The sequence below is a fragment of the Centropristis striata genome, chromosome 20 (assembly GCF_030273125.1).
Source record: "Centropristis striata isolate RG_2023a ecotype Rhode Island chromosome 20, C.striata_1.0, whole genome shotgun sequence".
NCBI classification, from domain to species: Eukaryota; Metazoa; Chordata; class Actinopteri; order Perciformes; family Serranidae; genus Centropristis; species Centropristis striata.
The window spans coordinates 18,224,137-18,243,626 of record NC_081536.1 but is presented as its reverse complement, the minus strand read 5'-3'; the positions used below and the strand labels follow the sequence as shown (position 1 = coordinate 18,243,626).

The 19,490-nt window shown below is 39.2% G+C and overlaps 2 protein-coding genes across 4 annotated transcripts; both read left to right on the top strand.

The window, feature by feature from the left end:
• The first annotated feature begins 546 nt into the window (after positions 1-546).
• Positions 547-4,017, top strand: LOC131993594 (serine/threonine/tyrosine-interacting-like protein 1). Its single transcript, XM_059359574.1, has 6 exons — positions 547-598; positions 697-779; positions 942-1,072; positions 1,173-1,344; positions 2,041-2,177; positions 2,904-4,017. Exons 2-6 carry the CDS (start codon positions 709-711, stop codon positions 3,554-3,556), a joined length of 1,164 nt encoding a protein of 387 aa, XP_059215557.1. The 5' UTR covers positions 547-598; positions 697-708; the 3' UTR covers positions 3,557-4,017.
• A 652-nt stretch (positions 4,018-4,669) lies between these two features.
• Positions 4,670-19,345, top strand: p4ha1b (prolyl 4-hydroxylase, alpha polypeptide I b). Of its 3 annotated transcripts, XM_059359573.1 has the most exons (16): positions 4,670-4,860; positions 9,271-9,353; positions 9,527-9,623; positions 9,735-9,886; positions 10,400-10,537; positions 10,765-11,004; positions 12,069-12,286; positions 12,380-12,556; positions 12,828-12,898; positions 13,661-13,726; positions 15,482-15,581; positions 15,719-15,772; positions 15,863-15,928; positions 16,965-17,033; positions 17,775-17,871; positions 18,053-19,345. In XM_059359573.1, exons 1-16 carry the CDS (start codon positions 4,847-4,849, stop codon positions 18,121-18,123), a joined length of 1,713 nt encoding a protein of 570 aa, XP_059215556.1. In that variant the 5' UTR covers positions 4,670-4,846; the 3' UTR covers positions 18,124-19,345. The 3 variants fall into 3 exon arrangements, with proteins under 3 accessions (XP_059215556.1, XP_059215555.1, XP_059215554.1); XM_059359572.1 differs by lacking the exon at positions 12,828-12,898 and having other exon boundaries at positions 13,656-13,726; XM_059359571.1 differs by lacking the exon at positions 13,661-13,726.
• The last annotated feature ends 145 nt before the right edge of the window (positions 19,346-19,490 follow it).

The following is a 19,490-nucleotide window of genomic DNA, read 5'->3' as shown; positions in this document are numbered from 1 at the left end:
CAAGACTTAAGACACAGGTTTGTAAGAAAAAACAAATATCCAACCAACAAAATGAAATCAAACAGATTTACGAATAAATTAATGAAATGAAATAAGTCATTTTTATACATTGATCACATATGGCCTGAAGTGTGGCACATTTTACAGTTCATATTGACCTATTTTAGGGATACATGATACCGATTTTTTCAGCTGATGTGATAACCGATAATTATGTGCTTACTAATGAAATAACTGGAAAATGTTCATAGCTGTTTTACTTCTTGTGCTCTGATCCTGTTGGCTAAAATGAAACAAATAAACTATTTGCCAATTCAATATTCATTCATGCGGGAACCCCAGAATTACATATCTTACATTATGAGATAAACTTGAAACCTTCTCCTGATCAACAGCCGTGTACACTGCAACAAATGGGGGTTATTTAGATGAAGTAGGACATCTATCCAGGTCTCCCCTCCATCAACTGTCACAGCCAGCTACCATGTGGCCCTCTAGAGCACTTAACCACTTCTATGTTTCCACAGCTACCACCTAAATTTAGGACTAGGCTGAAGCTGGGCTGAGTTAAAATCTCAGCACCAACACATAGTGCATAGTAGGGTTCTCTTTTCTAAATCTTTTTACCGTGATACTTCTTTTTCTAGTGAACAATTTTGAGATGTTTTAACATGATCTTTTTGTTTCTTGGTGTAGCATGTTCTTCTAATGAAGGGCTGTTGGGAACAGCTGATGCATCTGTCAAATGACTTGAGCGAGATGGGCGTAGTACTGTCCAGGTAAAGATCTTTGAGATTTGTTTTTTTCCTTACTTGTTTAAATCTTGTCCATTGGTGAGTTATAATAAATTGTTTTTATTTAGTCTCCTATCATGCTGCTGTAATACTACCTTGATATTGCACTTGTCTGTGTGTGTGTGTGTGTTGCTGTGTTCTTGTCAGAGTGAATAACAGTTGTAGAGCTGCCACAAGAGAGCCTGTCAACACATCCCAAACAGTGAACAGCATCTGTGACAGAGAGGTCAATAGTACTGACAGTGACCATTCCTCCATCATACCTATTCAGAACAAAGGTAGGGGGAGTATTTTTTACTTCTCTCTGTCTTTGCACACAACAAAATGTATGCACACAGACTGCACACATGCAGACACACTGTACTCTTTGTATTGTAGCAGTGTGTGAGCCAGTGGAGTTGCTGGTTCCCGCTCTTCCAGTAGCAGCTCGTGTAGAGAGAGGCTATGTCACCCCACAGCAAGTGTACAACCTGCTGAGCGCAGAAGCGGGCCAGCCTGCCTTGTTTGATCCTTTCTATATTCTCATCCTGGACTGTCGCAGTGCAGAGAGGTGGGTGCTGCACGGATACACCAGTCCTTCGTCGTAGTTAGTCTTTTCATGAAATTTCCATCTCATCCTTTAGGAAATCTATTCAAACAGACCATTCTCATTGCAAGGTTGTTTAATACTAATGCTTTGTCACGGTCCTCTGTGTTGTTTCTGATGCACAAGGCACCTTCTTGCATCTGTGTTAGATGCACTGAGCTTTTAAAAAAAACTCCCATCTGCAGCATTTTAAGACAGAGCAAGTTCTCTGGAAGTAACATAGAAAAAGAGTGAGAAATTCTGCATAGAGAGGAAGATGGGGTGGATGGAGGGGTCAAACAAAATCAGGACTTTGACCAAGGAGAGCGCCACTTGGTGTGAAACCAAAAGTCAACATTGACGTATTTACATTGACTACTGAATGTAAATTAAATAGACGGAACAACTTGATTTACAGAACAAACATACTTAAATAACACTTTTTCCCAAATTTTGAATTCATAACGTCGACCAGGTGTTTAAAATTGCGACCTCAGCATCATAGTTTGACTCAAAAGGCAATCCAGTGCATTTAAACATGATACCAAAGTCCTGGCCAACTGTATGTATGTGACACGTTGGGAATGAGAACAGTTTGATTCTTTGAAGTGAAGTGATTCTTACAGTTCATGATACATATTCTCTATTTATGTTCACGTTATAAATAAACGTGTGTGTTAGCTACAAGGACAGCCACCTGGTGACAGCGCGGGCTGCTGTGACGGTGATCCACCCTGTGCTGGGCTGCCTGGTCAGCTGCATAGAACTGCAGAAGTATTCTATAATTCTACTGTATGCGGAGGAGGGATGCAGCCCAGGTCAGCAAAGCACATGCAAACTCTTGACATTTTAGTGAATTGTATTGGAGAATTGTAATAACTTTGGTGATCCCTTAAAGGAGCAGTGTATAGGACTTAGTGGCATCTAGTGGTGAAGTTGTAGATTGCAACTAACTGAATAACTCTCCACTCACCCCTCCCTTTTCAAACATGTGGTAAACCTTAAAGTGGCCCTCAGGTGATGCAAAAATGTGAAAGGCCCTCTCTATAGCCAGTGTTACATTTTTCTATTGTGCTGCTGTAGAAACATGGGCTCTGTGAAAAGGGACAAGCTCCCTATGTAATATATGAAGGACTAGTTATGATAATATTTAATTTGTGAAAAAAGATCCCCCTTAAATCCTACACACTTCTACTTTAACTTTTCAAACTAGCATCATCATCAGGTCAGATTTTCTTTCATGACCAAATACCTGTAAAAACTAATTTTATTCGCTTCAGACAGCCACTGTACTTTGAGTTAATTTGCATATTTTAGCATGTTTAGCTAAATATGCAACATCAACAGTCAGTGTCATTGTGAGCATGTTCAGAAGTTTACCTTGGCATTTTTGCTCAAAGCACAACTGTGACCAAAGCGCAGCTTCACATAGCCGCAAGCATGTCTGGAGATGCATAATCTTGTTGACATCTGCCTGGCTATCTTTATTTATTTCTTCTCGCTGTCTGTGTTTTGTGAATGTGATTGTTTCTCTGTGATTTCAGTGGGCAGTTTGAGGGCCAGGGTAGACTCCCCAGACCTCCAGCGTTGTTTCTTCCAGCTCAGTCATCTAGGAATGGACCCTGTCATCCTGCTAGGGGGGTTCTCAGCCTTTCACACCCTCTACCCTTTCCTTTGCACACCACGCATGGTCCTGCTAGAGCCTGAGCGTCACACTCTGACCATCTACCCCTCAGAGATCCTGGAGGAAGCCCTCTATCAGGGCTCTGCTGCTCAGGCCTGTGACTACCGTGTTATCAAGAATCTACACATCACACATGTGGTCAATGCCACTGCCAACAGCCCTGAAGCTTTCCCCAACACGCTGTGCTACCTGACGCTGAGTCTCACTGATGATGGCCAGCAGAACCTGGTGGAGGCGCTGCCACTGGCTTCAAGGTTCATCAACTCAGCCCTGATGGCTGTTCCTGCTGGCCGTGTTCTTGTCCACTGCAGCACCGGCAGGAGTCGCAGCTCGGCACTAACGCTGGCCTTCCTCATGGAGCATCGACGCTGGTCACTGCTTCATGCCCTGCGATGGTTGAAGGAGAGGCGGGCATGCACGGCACCCAATGTGAACTTCCTGCATCAGCTGCTGACCTATGAGGAGCTGCTGTTTGGGAGCAAACTCACCTCCCTGAACGACATCCGCCGGTGACTGGAGCAAGGATGGGAATGGAAAGGAGGATAATGCTGGACGTTTTTTCCCCCTACAGTTCAGATTGAGAGAGAGAGTTTAATATTTTATTTCTACAGTTTACATTGAGGGGAAAAAAGTATAAAACGGCCATTGATTTTGTACCGCAATAAAATACCTGGATAGGAGTATATTGCCCTCAGTTTGACATTAATCTTGCTTCATCATAAAACTTAACTGCACAGTGTTTCTTGTGCTATGCCTGAATAATGACAGATGTTTAATTTTGTGACCTCTGTATGACTAAGGATAATATAATCATATTTTGCTTGATGATAGCTTATAGTATGTTTATGCCAATAAAGTATATTTATGACATTTAACATTAGAATGGTTTATTTCCTTCAATTCTATTCCTCGAGGTATTCATGTGGAAAAGTATTAAAACAGTGAATGGAGGCTTGCAAATATCCAGGGTTTATCACAGACATACACACAGTGTGTAGCGTTGACACAGGGCATACCATTGAGATTTATCTTGTTGAGATTTGTTGCATTTATTGCAGTTAACTTTACAGTTTGCTCTCCCTCCACTGCCCCCCCCCCCCCCCCCCCCCACACACACACACACACACACACACACACTTAGCTCCACCCTGCTGAACTCAGTAGCAGAAGGAATTTCCTTGCCTTCAGTCACAGTTTTTGGTTGGGAGGAAGGAATTTTCTGGAATGTGGGAGAAAGATGAAGAGAAAACTGCAGGTGAAGATGTTGAAAACTAAGTGTTAATAAGTGTTTAGCCAAGTTTAACACTACAATACTACACAGAACATCACTTTGAATGGCTTTATTGACACTGTTAAAAGCTTTATTTCAATGAAAATACATAGTGAATAAATAGGGATTAAAGGATATTAAGAGCTTTGGCCAGTGCACAATTTCAACACGTGGCAGAAAGTGACGTTAACTTGTGAACACACACTTTTTTCCCCATGAAAAACTTTAAATACTCATCCATGGCTGTTCCACCACGGGTCAGGGCAAAGAGACACCTCCCCTAGCAATTCACAAGCGCCAGCCCCTAAAGTCTCTCGTAGCAGAAGACTTTATGCATGTGAGAAACTGCACGTAGCTTTCAGACTTTTAGGAATCCAGCCCTTACCACCAGATGGCCAACAGCGCATCGTAACTTCAAAGATAGGAGGATACTACAAAACTCAGTGCACATCTTTTTACGGTGAACAGTTCCAATCCGGCTGGAGTTGAGACTTCGGGAGGACCAAACGACCGGCGACACATTCTGCACCAGGATGCTCTCGTTTAGGTAAATATTGACTCATGAATCAGATAAGATGGCAAAAGCTCAACAGTGTGTAGTCTTTTCATTAAGTTATCATGCCACCGTGTTGATAAAACTGCCTGTTTTTACCGTATTTCCTCTTTTCAGTTGCGACCGTTAAACACCTAGAACATTCCATTAGAGAACGTTAACTGTTATTCCACTAAAGTTAGGTTAGCTTGCTAAGCTAGCTGGAAACTAGCTGAACTGAATTAAACTTTGATATTTGTGACGGCTCTCGCCCGCAGCAAAGACTACAATAAGACTGAGCTGTTAAATCGATAATGATATTAGTGAAAAACACTTATTAAAAGTAAAAAATAGCGAGAAAAGATAACCGAGCCAATAGGTTTGCGTCAATGTTGTGGCATTCCAATGCAATCCAGCGTGGGATGCTGCTGACTTCCCTCCAACGTTACACATATTTACAGCATAATATACACGGACTTAATGTGTCAATACGTTCTGTATATTACTAGTCTCATAGTCTGCCACATTACACACTTCAGTGAGCCCGAGGTATTAGGCAACTCGCGGATTAACGCTAATAATCACTACAAAGTTGATTTCACGTCACATTCTCGTTGGTTAGTTAATTAGCATAAGTAGTTTGGGAGTAAATAAGCAGCACCAGCTGCCTTGTAGAAATAAAAAGACCCCCTGCTGTCAGTAAGTTTGCAGGGGTTATTGAGGGGTTATTTCTGGTGAAATCAGTGCGACTCCATTGGGCAGTGTGCTCAGTTCTCGCAGGAGTTTCCCCGGCGGGGAGGGGCGAAGACGTGGCAGTCCTCTTCCATCCACATCCTGTGTTATCTGACTCCACAGCTTCACTCCCTGCAAAACTTGGAGAAGATAGTTGAAATTAAAGCAATTTATCTGCGAGGAAGCTACTAAATATAATGTATAGTTAGAGGAGTTCTTAGACGTTTGTCCAAAACTGTTGTGACTGCAGTGAAGCTGACACAGTGTATTAAATAATAAATGTTTCACCATAATATCCTGTGTTATTAAAAGGGTCTTGAATGAGCGTATATTATGCAATTTGTCAGCAATTTTAAGATCCCTCTAAGAATTGCAGGCAATACTGTGGTGTAATATATTGTCAAGATTACATTTACATTTCATTTAATCATTTAGCAGATTCTTTTATCCAAAGCGACTTACAGGAAGAAAAAAGCAAACGATCAAGGTATAGTGCAGCAAGAGCTATTAGTGCAGCAATAAGTGCTAGTGACAATTCTTTAAGGAGTAGAATTATCGTGTGGTGCTAGGAAAGAAGATGCTCTCTGAAGAGCTGGGTCTTCAGGAGTTTTAACCATAGACTATTAATAATCATAGATTATTAATTTTATGAAAATTACATGGATTTTTAAAATTATGATCATTTGCCCTCTGACTTTTACCCACTAGAGGCTTAATTACCCTTGCATCTATTGTGAATAAATGTTTTTTCCATGACAAAAAATTAGGTGATTTTCCTTTCATCTTTTGGTTTTTACATAATTTATTTAAAATCAAAGAGCAAGAGTTCTTCAGACATTCATCATCTTGCACAGTTTTTGAAATCATATAATATTTAATCATAGAGGGGGAAATCTCTACCAGAGACGTTCAGTTACTGATTTACTCACCATTTATGTACCACCATTAAAATTAACTAATATAATGATATATTTTGCTGTACAAAAGAGGTTAAACTTTTCCGCCAAGAGAAAAGAATCCACACCAGTATTTCTTTTTAAAAATGTTTTTAAAGATTATTTGTTTGGCTTTTTTCATGCTTTTATTGAAAGTGATAGATAGACAGGGGGAGACAGAGGGGAAGACATGCGGCAAAGGGACCTCAGGCTGGATTCGAACCTGGGTCCGCCGCAGGAGGGACTCAGCCTTAATGGTACGCGCTCTACCAGTGTGAGCCACTGGGATGCCCCCACACCAGTATTTCTATTGCTTTTAGCAATGTAACAAGTGACTGCTTTAGTCCTGGTCTCAGGGGTTCGTTGAAAGCAAAGTAGGAAATAGCAGAAATGACAGGAAAACAGTAAATCAATCCAGAATTCTCAGAATCAACTTAAGGCTGTGAGGTTAAAAAACAAAGTGCTGTTAAAAACATGTCTCAACAGGATGCAGCCCAATTTACACATAGTTTGAGAGGTCAGAAAAAAAAAATCTGGCAAGGTTTATGCAAAATAGTTTTCTATAACCTGTTTAAACAGCCTTGCAATTGTCTGGCAGGTTAAATGTGAAATGGCCATCAGAAATGGGTCACATACAAGCATGAATGCACACAAACACTCTCACTACTACTCACTCTAATGTGTGGCATGACACATGGATCTAAATTATACCTGTTATAGCTACAGCTTTAATCTTGACATCACACTTCTACAATATAATAACAAGTGAGACACATTAGCTACCACCCTGTAGTTACAATAATTGTATTCTGTTGAGTTTTTATCCTGGAAACCTAAGTGGCTGAGGCACCCACGGTATATCATGGACTGACTGGCACCACAGAAAACAGTAGTAGCAGTTAGGGATAATGGTTACTTGAATCTTGCCTTGGAGTGTTAACTTAAATACTTTAATGTAATTTGATTCTGCCTAAATCAAACATGTAGAGCTTTGACAGATTCATTTTTCTTCCTCTCCACTAGTTGACCTGAATTGAAATGTCATATGAAGTCATTCTTTTATTTTAGCTGAATGCTTGTGGCAAAGTCAGAACCTGCCTGAGCCTGTTCTCTGCTTCCAGTAAAAGGCTTTAACAATCTGCATAGATGTGCATTTCATGCTTGACCTGTCTTTTGCCACTAGGTGTAGGTGTGAAAGATTGTGTCCATGCAAGCATGATGTATGTCAAGTCATATTCTACTAATTATAAAGTCAAAACAACAACAACAGACCAGGCATACTCACTTAGTTAACATCCCTCCGGGAGAGAATAAATATGAAGATCTGTGTACACAACTTCAGGCTTGTGTTGTAAAATTTTAGATTTTAATGGAATAATTTATTTCCAACACCTTCCTCCAAGTCTACTTCCTGCATACAAACCAGTATTTTACAATGTGCTGCACAGAATATCAGCAGGGTTCAGCTTTGGGTAAATTTTTTATGTAGATTTGAATCAAGATGCAGATTTAAAATAAAACATTTTATTTTAGTGCAGTAACAAAGATGTCATTGTGCTCGCACGTCACCAGCTGCTGCGGAGTTTAAACCACAGTTTATTGACATATACTAACATATACCACCATATACTTTTCAGATGCAGTGTGGACACAGACATGTACACCTGCTTGCACATTTATTCCTGTTGGTCTGTCTGTTCTCTCATCTAATTATCGGCTGCATGGCAAGATCACAGTGCCACTCCTTACAGGCCAGAAGCCCTGCAGTAGCTATGGTTGTGCCAACTCCAAAGCCAAACCGGACACAGTGACCGCCACCACAGACTTATATTTGGCTTTGTGGTGGTTTAGAGGCTAGACTTCGAAAAAGGATTTGGAAAAGTTTTAGAAGTTTTTAAGGTTTTGATTACTCTTTTTGTTTGACCTTTTCTTGCATCTGAATTTATGTTTCATTTTTGTCTCTGTGTTTTCTGGAAGGTCAGGTCACCCAAATCACATAAAACATTTTTTTCCACTTATTACCTAGTTTAGTATTTTACCATGTGCATATTTATTCCCAGGTATTGAGAAAACTGCTGCTGAGACTTCTGCTCACTCAATAGCAACACCTTTCCAGAAATAATGCCCCAGTTAAACTAGACAGTCCACAGAGCTTGCCGTCATCATTTTTATTATGAACCCTTTTCAAATAAAGAAAAATAATTAAACTGTCCACAGTAGCTCTGTGAATTGTCCAGTTTCAAATGCTGCAAACAACCAAGTTGCAGCACTGAGGGAAGTAATGGAAGGCAACTATATGAAAAATCAGGGGGGTTTAGGACAGTGGAAGACATACTCTGGAGGAGTTTTAAAGTCAGGAATGTCAGTAAATGAACACTTGAAATATCTGTCCAATTTTAAAGATGGTTGGAATGTTACAGCGCCACAAGCTGCTATATTAAGTTGTGGCTATAATATGGGTATGACATGTAGTATAGCAAAGCCTTGGCAGGATTCACAATGTTTTTTCAGTAATGATGGAGAGGTCATTTGGAGGGCAGGGTTTACCAGGAAAACAAGGCAGCTCACTTTGGGTAGCAGTAAATTTGACATGTTTACCTTTAATCTAAAAAGAAATATCCAGAGTATTATGTCATACACAGTATTAAACAGTCCATTCTTTGATTAACCTTAATGATGGTGTTTTCAATACGTATGATTACATTTTAATGTTCATATATTGAACATTTTATTTAATTGCCTCATTCTTTTTTTCCAGGATGGAGCTGCCATGTTGGTGTTTGTTGTTGTTGAGCTGTCTGCAGTCGCTCTCAGCCGACAAAGACTTCTTCACCTCTATAGGTAAAACCATGAAGCAACAATACTTCGCATGTGCTCATGTTAGAAATATTGTTCATAGAAACACATAGAAACAAATCATAGGATCCTCTAATGATGCAATAAGAGTAGTGATAACCATTGCTTTTTATCATTGTAGTATTAATGATGGAGTGTCTCTGATTTGTATTCCTCAGGCCAGATGACAGATCTGTTATTCACAGAAAAAGACCTAGTCACCTCTCTAAAGGACTACATCAAAGCAGAGGAGACCAAGCTGGAGCAGGTCAAACGGTATGTTTGTGTACAAGTGCACTCAAAATTGGACACATGCTACTTTCTGATTTACAACTGTGTTGGAGTGTAAGCAATGTATCTAACTCTGTATTACCATCCTTGTGATAGGTGGGCTGATAAGTTGGATTCATTGTCAGCCACGGCCATACAGGACCCTGAGGGCTTCCTGGGGCACCCTGTCAATGCCTTCAAACTGATGAAACGGCTGAACACAGAGTGGGGGGACCTGGAGAGCCTTGTACTCAGGGACACAACTGATGGTACAATTTAAGAAGACTTGGTTCAATTAAAAACTTAAGTGTCCACAGTTTAGAAAATTCTAGGAAAGTATTTTTAGTGTATATTCCTGTAGTGAGCTTAAGAAGATAATGAAAAGATTTTCCAAAGCTATTTGATGTCGGCTGGTCCAGGGCTTTCTATAAATTTCCTGGAATTGACTGGTCTTGAGACTGCCAAATTAGTGCCGCAGTGTGTCTATAGTGCAGGGATGTTTTTTGTTTTATGCTTTATATTTTTGCTTTGTTTAGGGCAATACTGTTGATATATATAAAAGAAGCACCTCGCTTAGTCACATAAACATGAGGTATTAATGTTGCTAGCATGTCTGGCTTACTAGAACTATAATTCTCCCACTTAATATCAAAGTAACTCCGACCCAGTCTTACGGACCGTTAAGAGAGTATTTTTGTCCACTTGACTTGTTATGTATCCCATACATAAACATTTGACTTATTGACTATTTTTCGTTCTTCTCTTCTGTCCATCTCTGTCAGGATTTATTTCAAATCTGACCATCCAGAGACAGTACTTCCCCACAGATGACGACCAAACTGGGGCAGCTAAAGCTCTCCTCCGGTTACAAGACACTTACAGACTGGATGCCAACACCATCTCAACAGGAGACCTGCCTGGTAAGGAGATTTACACCACATCTAGCTGGTATAAAGGTCTTTAAATGTTTTTTTCAAGTAGCATTGAAATGAATAGACATAAACAGACTAAGTGACATGTAGGCCACGGTGAAAAGTGAACCATGGATAAAAGTTTTTTCTTGGTTCTTCTGTTATTTGTGCTATAAACGGATGTGGTTTAATTTTCTTCTATGTCATTTTCCTCTCCTGTATCACCTACATACTAGGAGTGAAACACAAGAGCCAAATGACAGTGGAAGACTGTTATGAGCTGGGGAAAATCGCCTACTCTGATGTTGATTACTACCACACAGAGCTGTGGATGGCCCAGGCACTGAAACAGCTTGATCAGGGAGAGGAGTCCACTATCGATAGGGTGACAGTGCTCGACTACCTCAGCTACGCAATCTACCAGCAGGGGGAGTTAGAGCGAGCCCTGGTGTACACCAGGAGGCTGCTTGAGCTGGGTGAGTTCTTAAGTATTTTTACAATTTCTAAAAGTATGCTAGGAGGCATGTTTTGCAATGTCAACTTTGGATTCTACAATTTCTGCTCAAGATATATTTTTTCATAAAGATCAGATACATTAGGAATTGATGCACTTTTCTAATAAGTTTTTGTCAAAGACTTGCTCAGATAGCAGACTTTATTTTGTTTTAGACAAGACTGTAATAATGCAGAATCAGCCTTAATTGTTCCATCACACAAAGATGTTTCAAGAATGAAAAGCCCATTAGGATTGTCTGAATTGTTAAAAAAAAAAGGGTAAATTAGTAAGCTGAATAAATTAGTTAGCTAGCAACAGCATAAACATACTGTCATATTGTTTTGAAATGAATGACTAAGATAAGGATATTACTTCTTCTAAAGGACCTATTATTTATGTTTGTAGACACTTTTTTGCTATTTGTCTATTTCTGTAGATTTATGATAGTAATTTGATGCTAATAAGTGTTTCAACTCTAATCATGGTGAATAATTATAAAACTCTGTAACCTGCATTTGATTTGATTAGATCACAACATTGTTCAACAACAAGTTTCAGGATGTTGGATTAAAAAGATTGGCGGAACAGTTTAGTGTAATGATTGATATAAACACATCCTTTTCATTGACCTTCTAGGTGGACAGTGCCAAACACCATGCCGGCAGCCTTGACTTGGCATATTCTAACCCACATTAATTTTATTGAAATACCATTAGTTGCTTTTGAGTAATACTCTTTATAATCGCTGCTGCAAGACATTTTAAACAATTAAATTTGAAACAATGTTCTGATGAAGCCTTGGTGGTGACCTTATGTCACATATTTGTTCAAATAGACCCCTGAATTAATTTGTCCTGTTTGTACATCTTGTTTCTGAGAATTTGATAAGGTCAGACTGAATAAATAGCATATAATTATGTCATGTTGGAAGCACAGTTATTTTGATTGCAGGGGGTGTGATATTCATAGATGACATTGCTGTCGTCCTCACTATTTGTAATCGCCACTATTAATTGTGTTGGTCTCTCATTTTCCCATTTTTAGACCCAGAGCACCAGCGTGCAAATGGCAACCTGAAGTACTTTGAGTTTCAGCTGGAGAAGCAGAAAAAGGCTGCAGAGGCAGAAGGTCAAAAAGAGAAAGAGCAAGGGAAAAGAGAAACAACTGAAAAGAAGGTGAAACCCAAAAAGAAGAACTCCATTCCGCTACTTCCAGAGAGGAAGAAGTATGAAATGCTTTGCCGTGGGGAGGGCATCAGAATGGTGAGGAAAACAAAAAGATACACAAAAACAAACATAATAAACACAAATAACTTTCAACTCCTTTGATCCTTGCTTTCCTTTTCTCTTACACAGACTCCTCGCAGGCAGAGCCGGCTGTTCTGTCGATACTTTGACAACAACCGCAACCCCATGTATGTGATAAAACCTGTCAAACAGCAAGACGAGTGGGATCGCCCTTACATTGTCCGCTACATTGACATCATCTCTGATCAAGAAATGGAGAGGATCAAGCAACTGGCAAAGCCAAGAGTAAGCGATTCTCACTAGTTTTCCATCGTGCCATATGATGCATGTACAAAGCTCTATTGGTTACTTCACAGTTAACTGTGATCTAGTAGGAACATTTATTAGCCGTTTATAGTGTTTGTAATGTGGTTTTAGTATGTTGAGGGGTGGGAGGTCAAAGCTGTGAGGCTGGTTGATGTGATTCTGCTAGTTAGGCAAGCACACAGGCACACACATCTTTGTATGTTGTGTGTCTGTGTGTGTGTGTGGGTAAATCATGTCCCTGGCTTCACAGCTACGCAGGGCCACCATCTCCAACCCCATCACAGGAGTGCTGGAGACAGCGTCATACCGGATCAGCAAAAGGTAAGGCATAGCCAGGAGTCGCTAAGAGCAGAGGATATAGGAGAGAGCTGAGAGGGAGAAAGTTGGATTCCTTCTACTTTTTCCCTCTATAACTCATTCTACTTCTCCTCTGTACTCCCATCCATCTGTATCACTACATTTCTCCGCCCTTCCGAAGCATAAAGGCTCTTGAGCTGAAGCACAGGATCCAGCTGAGAATGATCAAAGCTTTAAACAACAACATTTAAAACATTTTTAGACTATTTATTGATCAATAAAGAATGTTCCTTACAAATGTATTATCTCATGGTGCCCTCATCGGTGACACAGAAATGGGAAGAATGCATTCTAACAGCCAATGGAATATTTTTTTATTTGAAAAAGAACACTGTTGTTTTTTAAGGATCTATTGTGGATATGTTTCTGCACAGGAGTCTATAGCAAGGGGAAAACTTGGTACTTTTTCTGCTAGCTGATATTAACATAGTTGCTTTTGTGAGCCAGGAGGTGTATCAGAGGCCCAGTTTGATTCCTTACTGGTAAATCCTCCAATTTTGAAATGAAATTAGTATTTTTATCATTGCCTCGTAAAACACTCTCTTGGCTCTTCTTGAAAATAACATTGACAACTAGTGACCGGATCTGCTTTTCTTTTCTCTCCCTCTTTCTTTCTCTTACTTTCCTTGTGCGTACCACATTCTATCATCCTTTTTTTCCTTTTTTTTTTTAACTGCTTTTCATCAACCGCCGTGTCCTTGTGCTGCGGGAACTTCTGTAGTTAAGACGAGCCACGGTGCATGACCCCCTAACTGGGAAACTTACCACGGCCCAGTACAGAGTCTCCAAGAGGTAAGGGGTCACAGGTTACCAGGAGGACCACAATGCCTCTCCCTCCATCCTTCTCTTTATCTATATCTCTGTGCCATGGCTGAAATTAATAAGAGTATTGAGTCCTGCACCCAATTAAACGATTAACACTAGAGGAGGTTTTAATTTGGTTTAAATGAAAACCAAACTGAGTTTAAATCAGGCTGAACAATCCTCTGTAGTGTTTTGGTGTAGCTGAAATATTCTTTGTTCTTTCAGTTTACCTAGTGATTTAGGAATTTCCATGGAACTGCACAGTTGTGACAGATTGTTTTCTTTCCCCCAGCCATTTCTCCATTTGAGATCCTGAGCACTGAATCTCTATTCCCTATTGCGCTTTCCAGGAATGAATCTGTAACACGTTCTTGTATGAGCTCGCTACAGCTGCTGCAGTTCTACTGTGCTACTCAACTAACTGGATGCACATGCTTAAAAAACTAAGATAGATGTATGCTGCTAACGTGTGGAAAGAGAAATTGCTATTCTCCTGCCATTGTTGATGTTAAGATTGTGTCACCCTGCAGTTAAAATGACTGTTCCACTTCAATAGATTCTATGTAAGACTCTCATCCCACCCTTAAATATAACAGGCTTAGCAGACCACCAAAAAACCCAAGTTTCTTTGGTTTTAATGTTCTTGGTAATTAATGTTTGGGTGCTTGCATGTGGGTACAAGGGTGTGGTTATCCTTTGATTTTTTTTGTACGTGTACGTGTTAGCCAGGAGCATGTATTCCCAAATTCAGTGAATAGAGAGAACAGACAAACAGACGGAGGTACTCAGAAGAGTTTGACCGCTCACTGAACTGGCTGTAAGACACATCAGGAAAAAATGTGTTGGCTCTCAATTGGGCCAGTATCCCTTCAAAATATATAACTTATTATCAACACAAACTTTTAATAAAAAAGAGCTGAGTCATCTCACTGCCTCTCTTACATACACACACATATCTCAAAGTGAATTCGAAGAAATTCACCAAAACAGATCCATGAGACAGTGGGGGTGTGAGTAATCTCATAGGCTTTGTCATGTCTCAAAAATCCCCTAAATTTTAGACTGTGTTGGAATTCTGTCTTTGTTAGTCACATCCCACACTGTATTATTAACTTCTCATAAATTGTATCTTCTTTCGTAATATTATGTCTGGTTTGGCATACTTTTTATGTGAATACTGTGGCTTTTATATGGATTAGCCAGAAATAAAATGCCAATGAAATTTCATGATGTGGTCTGCAGAACTACAGCAGTGACATGTTTTCATATTACTCAACAAATAGTTAATTTTCATGCAAGCTTATTTTATAAGGGACCTTCTCTCAGACTAGGGTGTGAGAATGAGTATGAAAGATGGTTAGTGTCAGAAAAGTAAAATCCATAAAAAAAATTGTTACCATAGTCCTTAAACAGACTTTCTAAAATGCACATAATGTACAAAATCAAAGTAACCTTGTACTCTGAGCTGATTGGAGATTCTGAATCTCGGGCCGGTTTCCTTTTTTTCATTTTCCTCATACCTCTACCTTTCTCTTTTTTTAAAATCACCTGATTGTAATGCCAGACTTCACTTTGTTTATGAGCTTTTCATGGCAACTTTTCAGCATGACATCTCTCTCGGTCGCCTATTTCAGAAAGAGCCTTTAATGCCACCTAGTGGACAAAATGTGCCTCACTGACAGTGAAACCACTGTCACATCCCTGTTCTTTCTCAATTGTTGTGCTTTCCCTCCTGTATTCCAGTGCTTGGCTCACTGGCTATGAAGATCCAATGATTGACATTATCAACCAGAGAATTGAAGATCTCACAGGGCTGGAAATGGACACTGCAGAAGAGCTGCAGGTAAAGAGTTAGTTCATTAGTTCACGGACACTTAATATAACAGTGTTTTTGTTTCACGTTTTTTGTTTTACAAAGTAAAATCTTACTGTATAGACATGGGGTTGTGACACTTAATCGTATTTTATTGATTTCTGTAGGTTGCAAATTATGGCGTTGGAGGTCAATATGAACCACACTTTGACTTTGGAAGGGTAAGAGCCTTGTAATTTACACAAGTTCATATCTAAAGAATTTGTGTTAATACGATAGGGCATTAAATCTAATGTTGACTCTCTCCACAGAAAGATGAGCCAGATGCCTTCAAAGAGCTGGGGACTGGAAACCGCATAGCAACATGGCTTTTCTATGTTAGTAAACTCTTCCTTAATATCCCTAAGGACCAACGTTGAAGTTAAACTGTTCGACCATTCTAGTTGAGATCCTTATTTCGAGATACTGAATATGTTCTGTTGAACTTTTTGACATTATGAAGTAATGATGCATCCATAAAAACATGGCTCATGGGTTTAGTTAATTCATTATAGAAAACATTAAGCAGATAAAGTGGTGGAACAACCACAAACAGAAAACATGATAATGTCATGAAGTGGAAAATAAATTAGCTGTATCCACTTTAAAATTTGTTATAGAAAATCACATGAAAGATTAGCATCTGTGTGTTAAAAGTCCAGAATAATTTTAGAAAACAGATGTTTGCTTTTATTTGTTACAAAATAAATGCTTAATTGACTTTCATTACATGACTCTTAAGTTATTTGTCCTAATACAGAAAACAGTCACACATCATTTACATATATTTACATTGTGAAGCAAAAGGGTATGAACAGCATAGACAATAAAAGATGCAGCCATTATTATTCTGAAAGCTAACATTACGGTTAAATTAGCAGGTCTTTTAAATGACTGAAGGACTTTCATTAGGTTTTTCTTCAAAAAGTTTACAGAAGGTTCAATAAATGAGGCCTTTACTAGGCAGGGCAATGAACTCTCTCACCCCACACAGTGTGGAGTAAAATGTAGTCCCTGTGGTTAGAAAAGTGGCGTATAAACAGAGCAGTCTCATATTTGCCAATGAAATAAGTGAGTGAAGCTCATCTTTGGTTTTGCTCTGGTTGACAGCCTGGTGTTATACATAAAGTACTGTCTGTTATCCTAAATTAGGGGTTTTGCTGGTGTGCAAAATCTTTGCTGTCACAAAAGAAACATCTAAGTTAAAACAGGACTTGTTTTACCGATGCAAAAAGAAGGATGTTTGCTGGAAGGAGGACAGATGGGACAAAAATATTGCCCATATTGTCCATAAAATGTACTGAGCAGTTCTACAGAAGTTTTTCATTTGACAGATAAAACTGAACTCTTCTTGCCTCTCTGTCTCTGTTGTAGATGAGTGATGTAGCAGCAGGTGGAGCCACTGTATTCCCAGATGTTGGTGCAGCAGTTTGGCCCCAAAAGGTAATATTTCATCACTTATCACAATACTTTATCACTGAATCAGTAGTTCTTATTTCATAGTTAATGAATGTGTTTTCGTTTGTTTTGAAGTATAGTACATACTAATAATATTGATTAATAACAAAACAAAATTGTGTGATTGTTATTTTTGCCAGCCAGTGAGGAGGTACCAATTAATTGGCACATTCATGCACTACCTGTCTCTAACACACAATCTTATAATTGGTCGAGCTGCAAAGATTAAGCAATTAATCGATTAGCTATCAACTATTAAATTAATCACCAACGATTATGATAATCAAGTCACTGGTTTGAGTAATTTCTAATAAAAGTGTGGAGCTGTAGACAAAACAAGACATTTTAAGACATCACCTTGGGCTTTTGGAAACACTAATTGACATTTTTCACTGCGTTATGACACTGTTAGACCACATAACTGATTGGTTAATTGGGAAAATAATCAACAGATTAAACAAAAATTTAAATAATAGTTGGTTGCAGCTCCAATTATAGGGCAAACTTTCCATACAAAACAAGACCATGTTCTATAAACTTTTTGTTCATTCTTATCCACATACACTTATAAACATGTTAAACCATCACTTTAACAATCTTTTTTTTCTGACTACCCGTCAAAAACAGTGGGAAATAATTAAGGAGACTGAGGCTGACTTTCTGATATACCTGGAGGCTTTGCAACAACCGCTAACACCTGCTGCCTGTTGTTTGTTTGTATTACAGGGCAGTGCAGTGTTCTGGTACAATCTGTTTCCCAGCGGGGAGGGAGACTACAGCACCCGACATGCAGCCTGTCCAGTGTTGGTCGGCAACAAGTGGGGTGAGCTCATCTTTGTCTGGTTCCTTATAAAACCATCTATAAAGATATGAGTAAATATCTGTTAAAAGGCCAAATAGTTTTGAGTTTATAAGACAAGAAGGGTAAACATGTCTACTGTGTCTGAAGTAAACAAAGGGCTACATTAAGGTTGTGATTATTTTCTTTTTTTCTCTGCATTTAGTATCAAACAAATGGATCCATGAGCGAGGCCAGGAGTGGCGGCGACCATGTTCCCTAAATGAAACTGACTGATTCAGAAAGAAATCCTCCTCTCCTTCCTTGTGAACCATGCAGGACCAAAGAACGCCACTGCAGATCACAGATGATACATATGCAAACATGGGGTTCAAATGGCTCACTCCCTTTTCTTACAAACACTCCTTTTTCTCCCCCAGCTGTTGTGCTCTGAGCTCAGTGATTGTTTGGGTTAATGTCGAGTCCCTGGACAGTATTAGCATTGCTGTGACAGATAGCATGTTCTTAAGATTGTTGGGTGGTTTGGAGAAACACTTGTGCTCTTTTCACTCCCATATGTCTGTCTTTGCACTCTGTATGAACTCTAGCTCTGTGGTGAGGTTATCCTTCAGTAGTGACTGTAGGGACCAGCTTCCTCCTCGTCAGTTTGAACCTTAAAGGTGAAGTTCACTATTTTAAGAGGCCTGACTGATTCATTGCATTCCTTAACAGCAATTGGGCATGTGGTTTTTGAGAAAATGTATTTTTCAAAACATTTTAAGTAAGGGAAATTCACTGGGGCTGCACACTATTTTTTTGAAAAACTACATGCACCGCGTTCAAAACTGTTTCATCTTTTTTCATAAATTGGCTTACAATTCAGAGGGATTGAATTAGCATTCTTAAGTTTCACTGAATTTCTGTTATATTCTTTATTTACGTGTGGTAGCAATCTCTGCTTCCAATAACTTGGGGAAGGAATGAAAACACTCACAGCACATACAGATATGTTCAGCTCACTAAAAATGGTTGAAAATAACACTTTATACGCTGTAAGTTGTGTAACTTATCAGAACAGATAAGTTGCATGACTGCATCTATGCAATACACTTCAACATATCACATACCTTGTTGGTCTGCCTTACAGCCTGTGTTTTTCTTTTTTTTAAACTCATTTAAATGGTCACACTTTTAGATATTGTTAGATACAGTTGAGTATTTTTCATCTTGACTGCCCCAGTGTTGTATAAGGACGAAATAACCATCATCTGTCATTTTATTAGTAAGAGCAACAGAGGAACAAAGTATATGGACATCCGATTTTTTTAATAAACTGAATGATTCTGGTTGGTTTTTAATGGTGTTCAGTGCTTTTCAGTGTGATAATATATGGGTTTTGCAAGGAAGAAACATTTTTATTTATATGTCCCAAGCCAATTTTGTGTTATTTTTGTCTTAAATGAAAGTCTGAAATTGTTTTTTTTTCTACAATAAAGTATGTTCTATTGATTCAAGTTAATACACTGTCTTGCTGCTGTTTGTGGGTGGGTGTGGGTGATGGGGATTTTGGGGGAAGGTATGAAGGCATCACGTGACTGTCCAGTACTAATGATACTGTCGCTTGTTCATCTGTGGCAACCAGGGCCAGACGTCTGTCAGGTCGG

What these genes read in the sequence shown, in the direction of transcription:
- LOC131993594 (XM_059359574.1), top strand. Translation starts at nt 709, where the DNA reads ATGAAGGGCTGTTGGGAACAGCTGATGCATCTGTCAAATGACTTGAGC. An exon ending in CATACCTATTCAGAACAAAG is followed by an intron (nt 1,073 to 1,172) that starts GTAGGGGGAGTA and finishes TTTGTATTGTAG; the next exon opens with CAGTGTGTGAGCCAGTGGAG. An exon ending in GACTGTCGCAGTGCAGAGAG is followed by an intron (nt 1,345 to 2,040) that starts GTGGGTGCTGCA and finishes CGTGTGTGTTAG; the next exon opens with CTACAAGGACAGCCACCTGG.
- p4ha1b (XM_059359573.1), top strand. An exon ending in TCATACCGGATCAGCAAAAG is followed by an intron (nt 12,899 to 13,660) that starts GTAAGGCATAGC and finishes TCTGTAGTTAAG; the next exon opens with ACGAGCCACGGTGCATGACC. An exon ending in CACACTTTGACTTTGGAAGG is followed by an intron (nt 15,773 to 15,862) that starts GTAAGAGCCTTG and finishes CTCTCTCCACAG; the next exon opens with AAAGATGAGCCAGATGCCTT.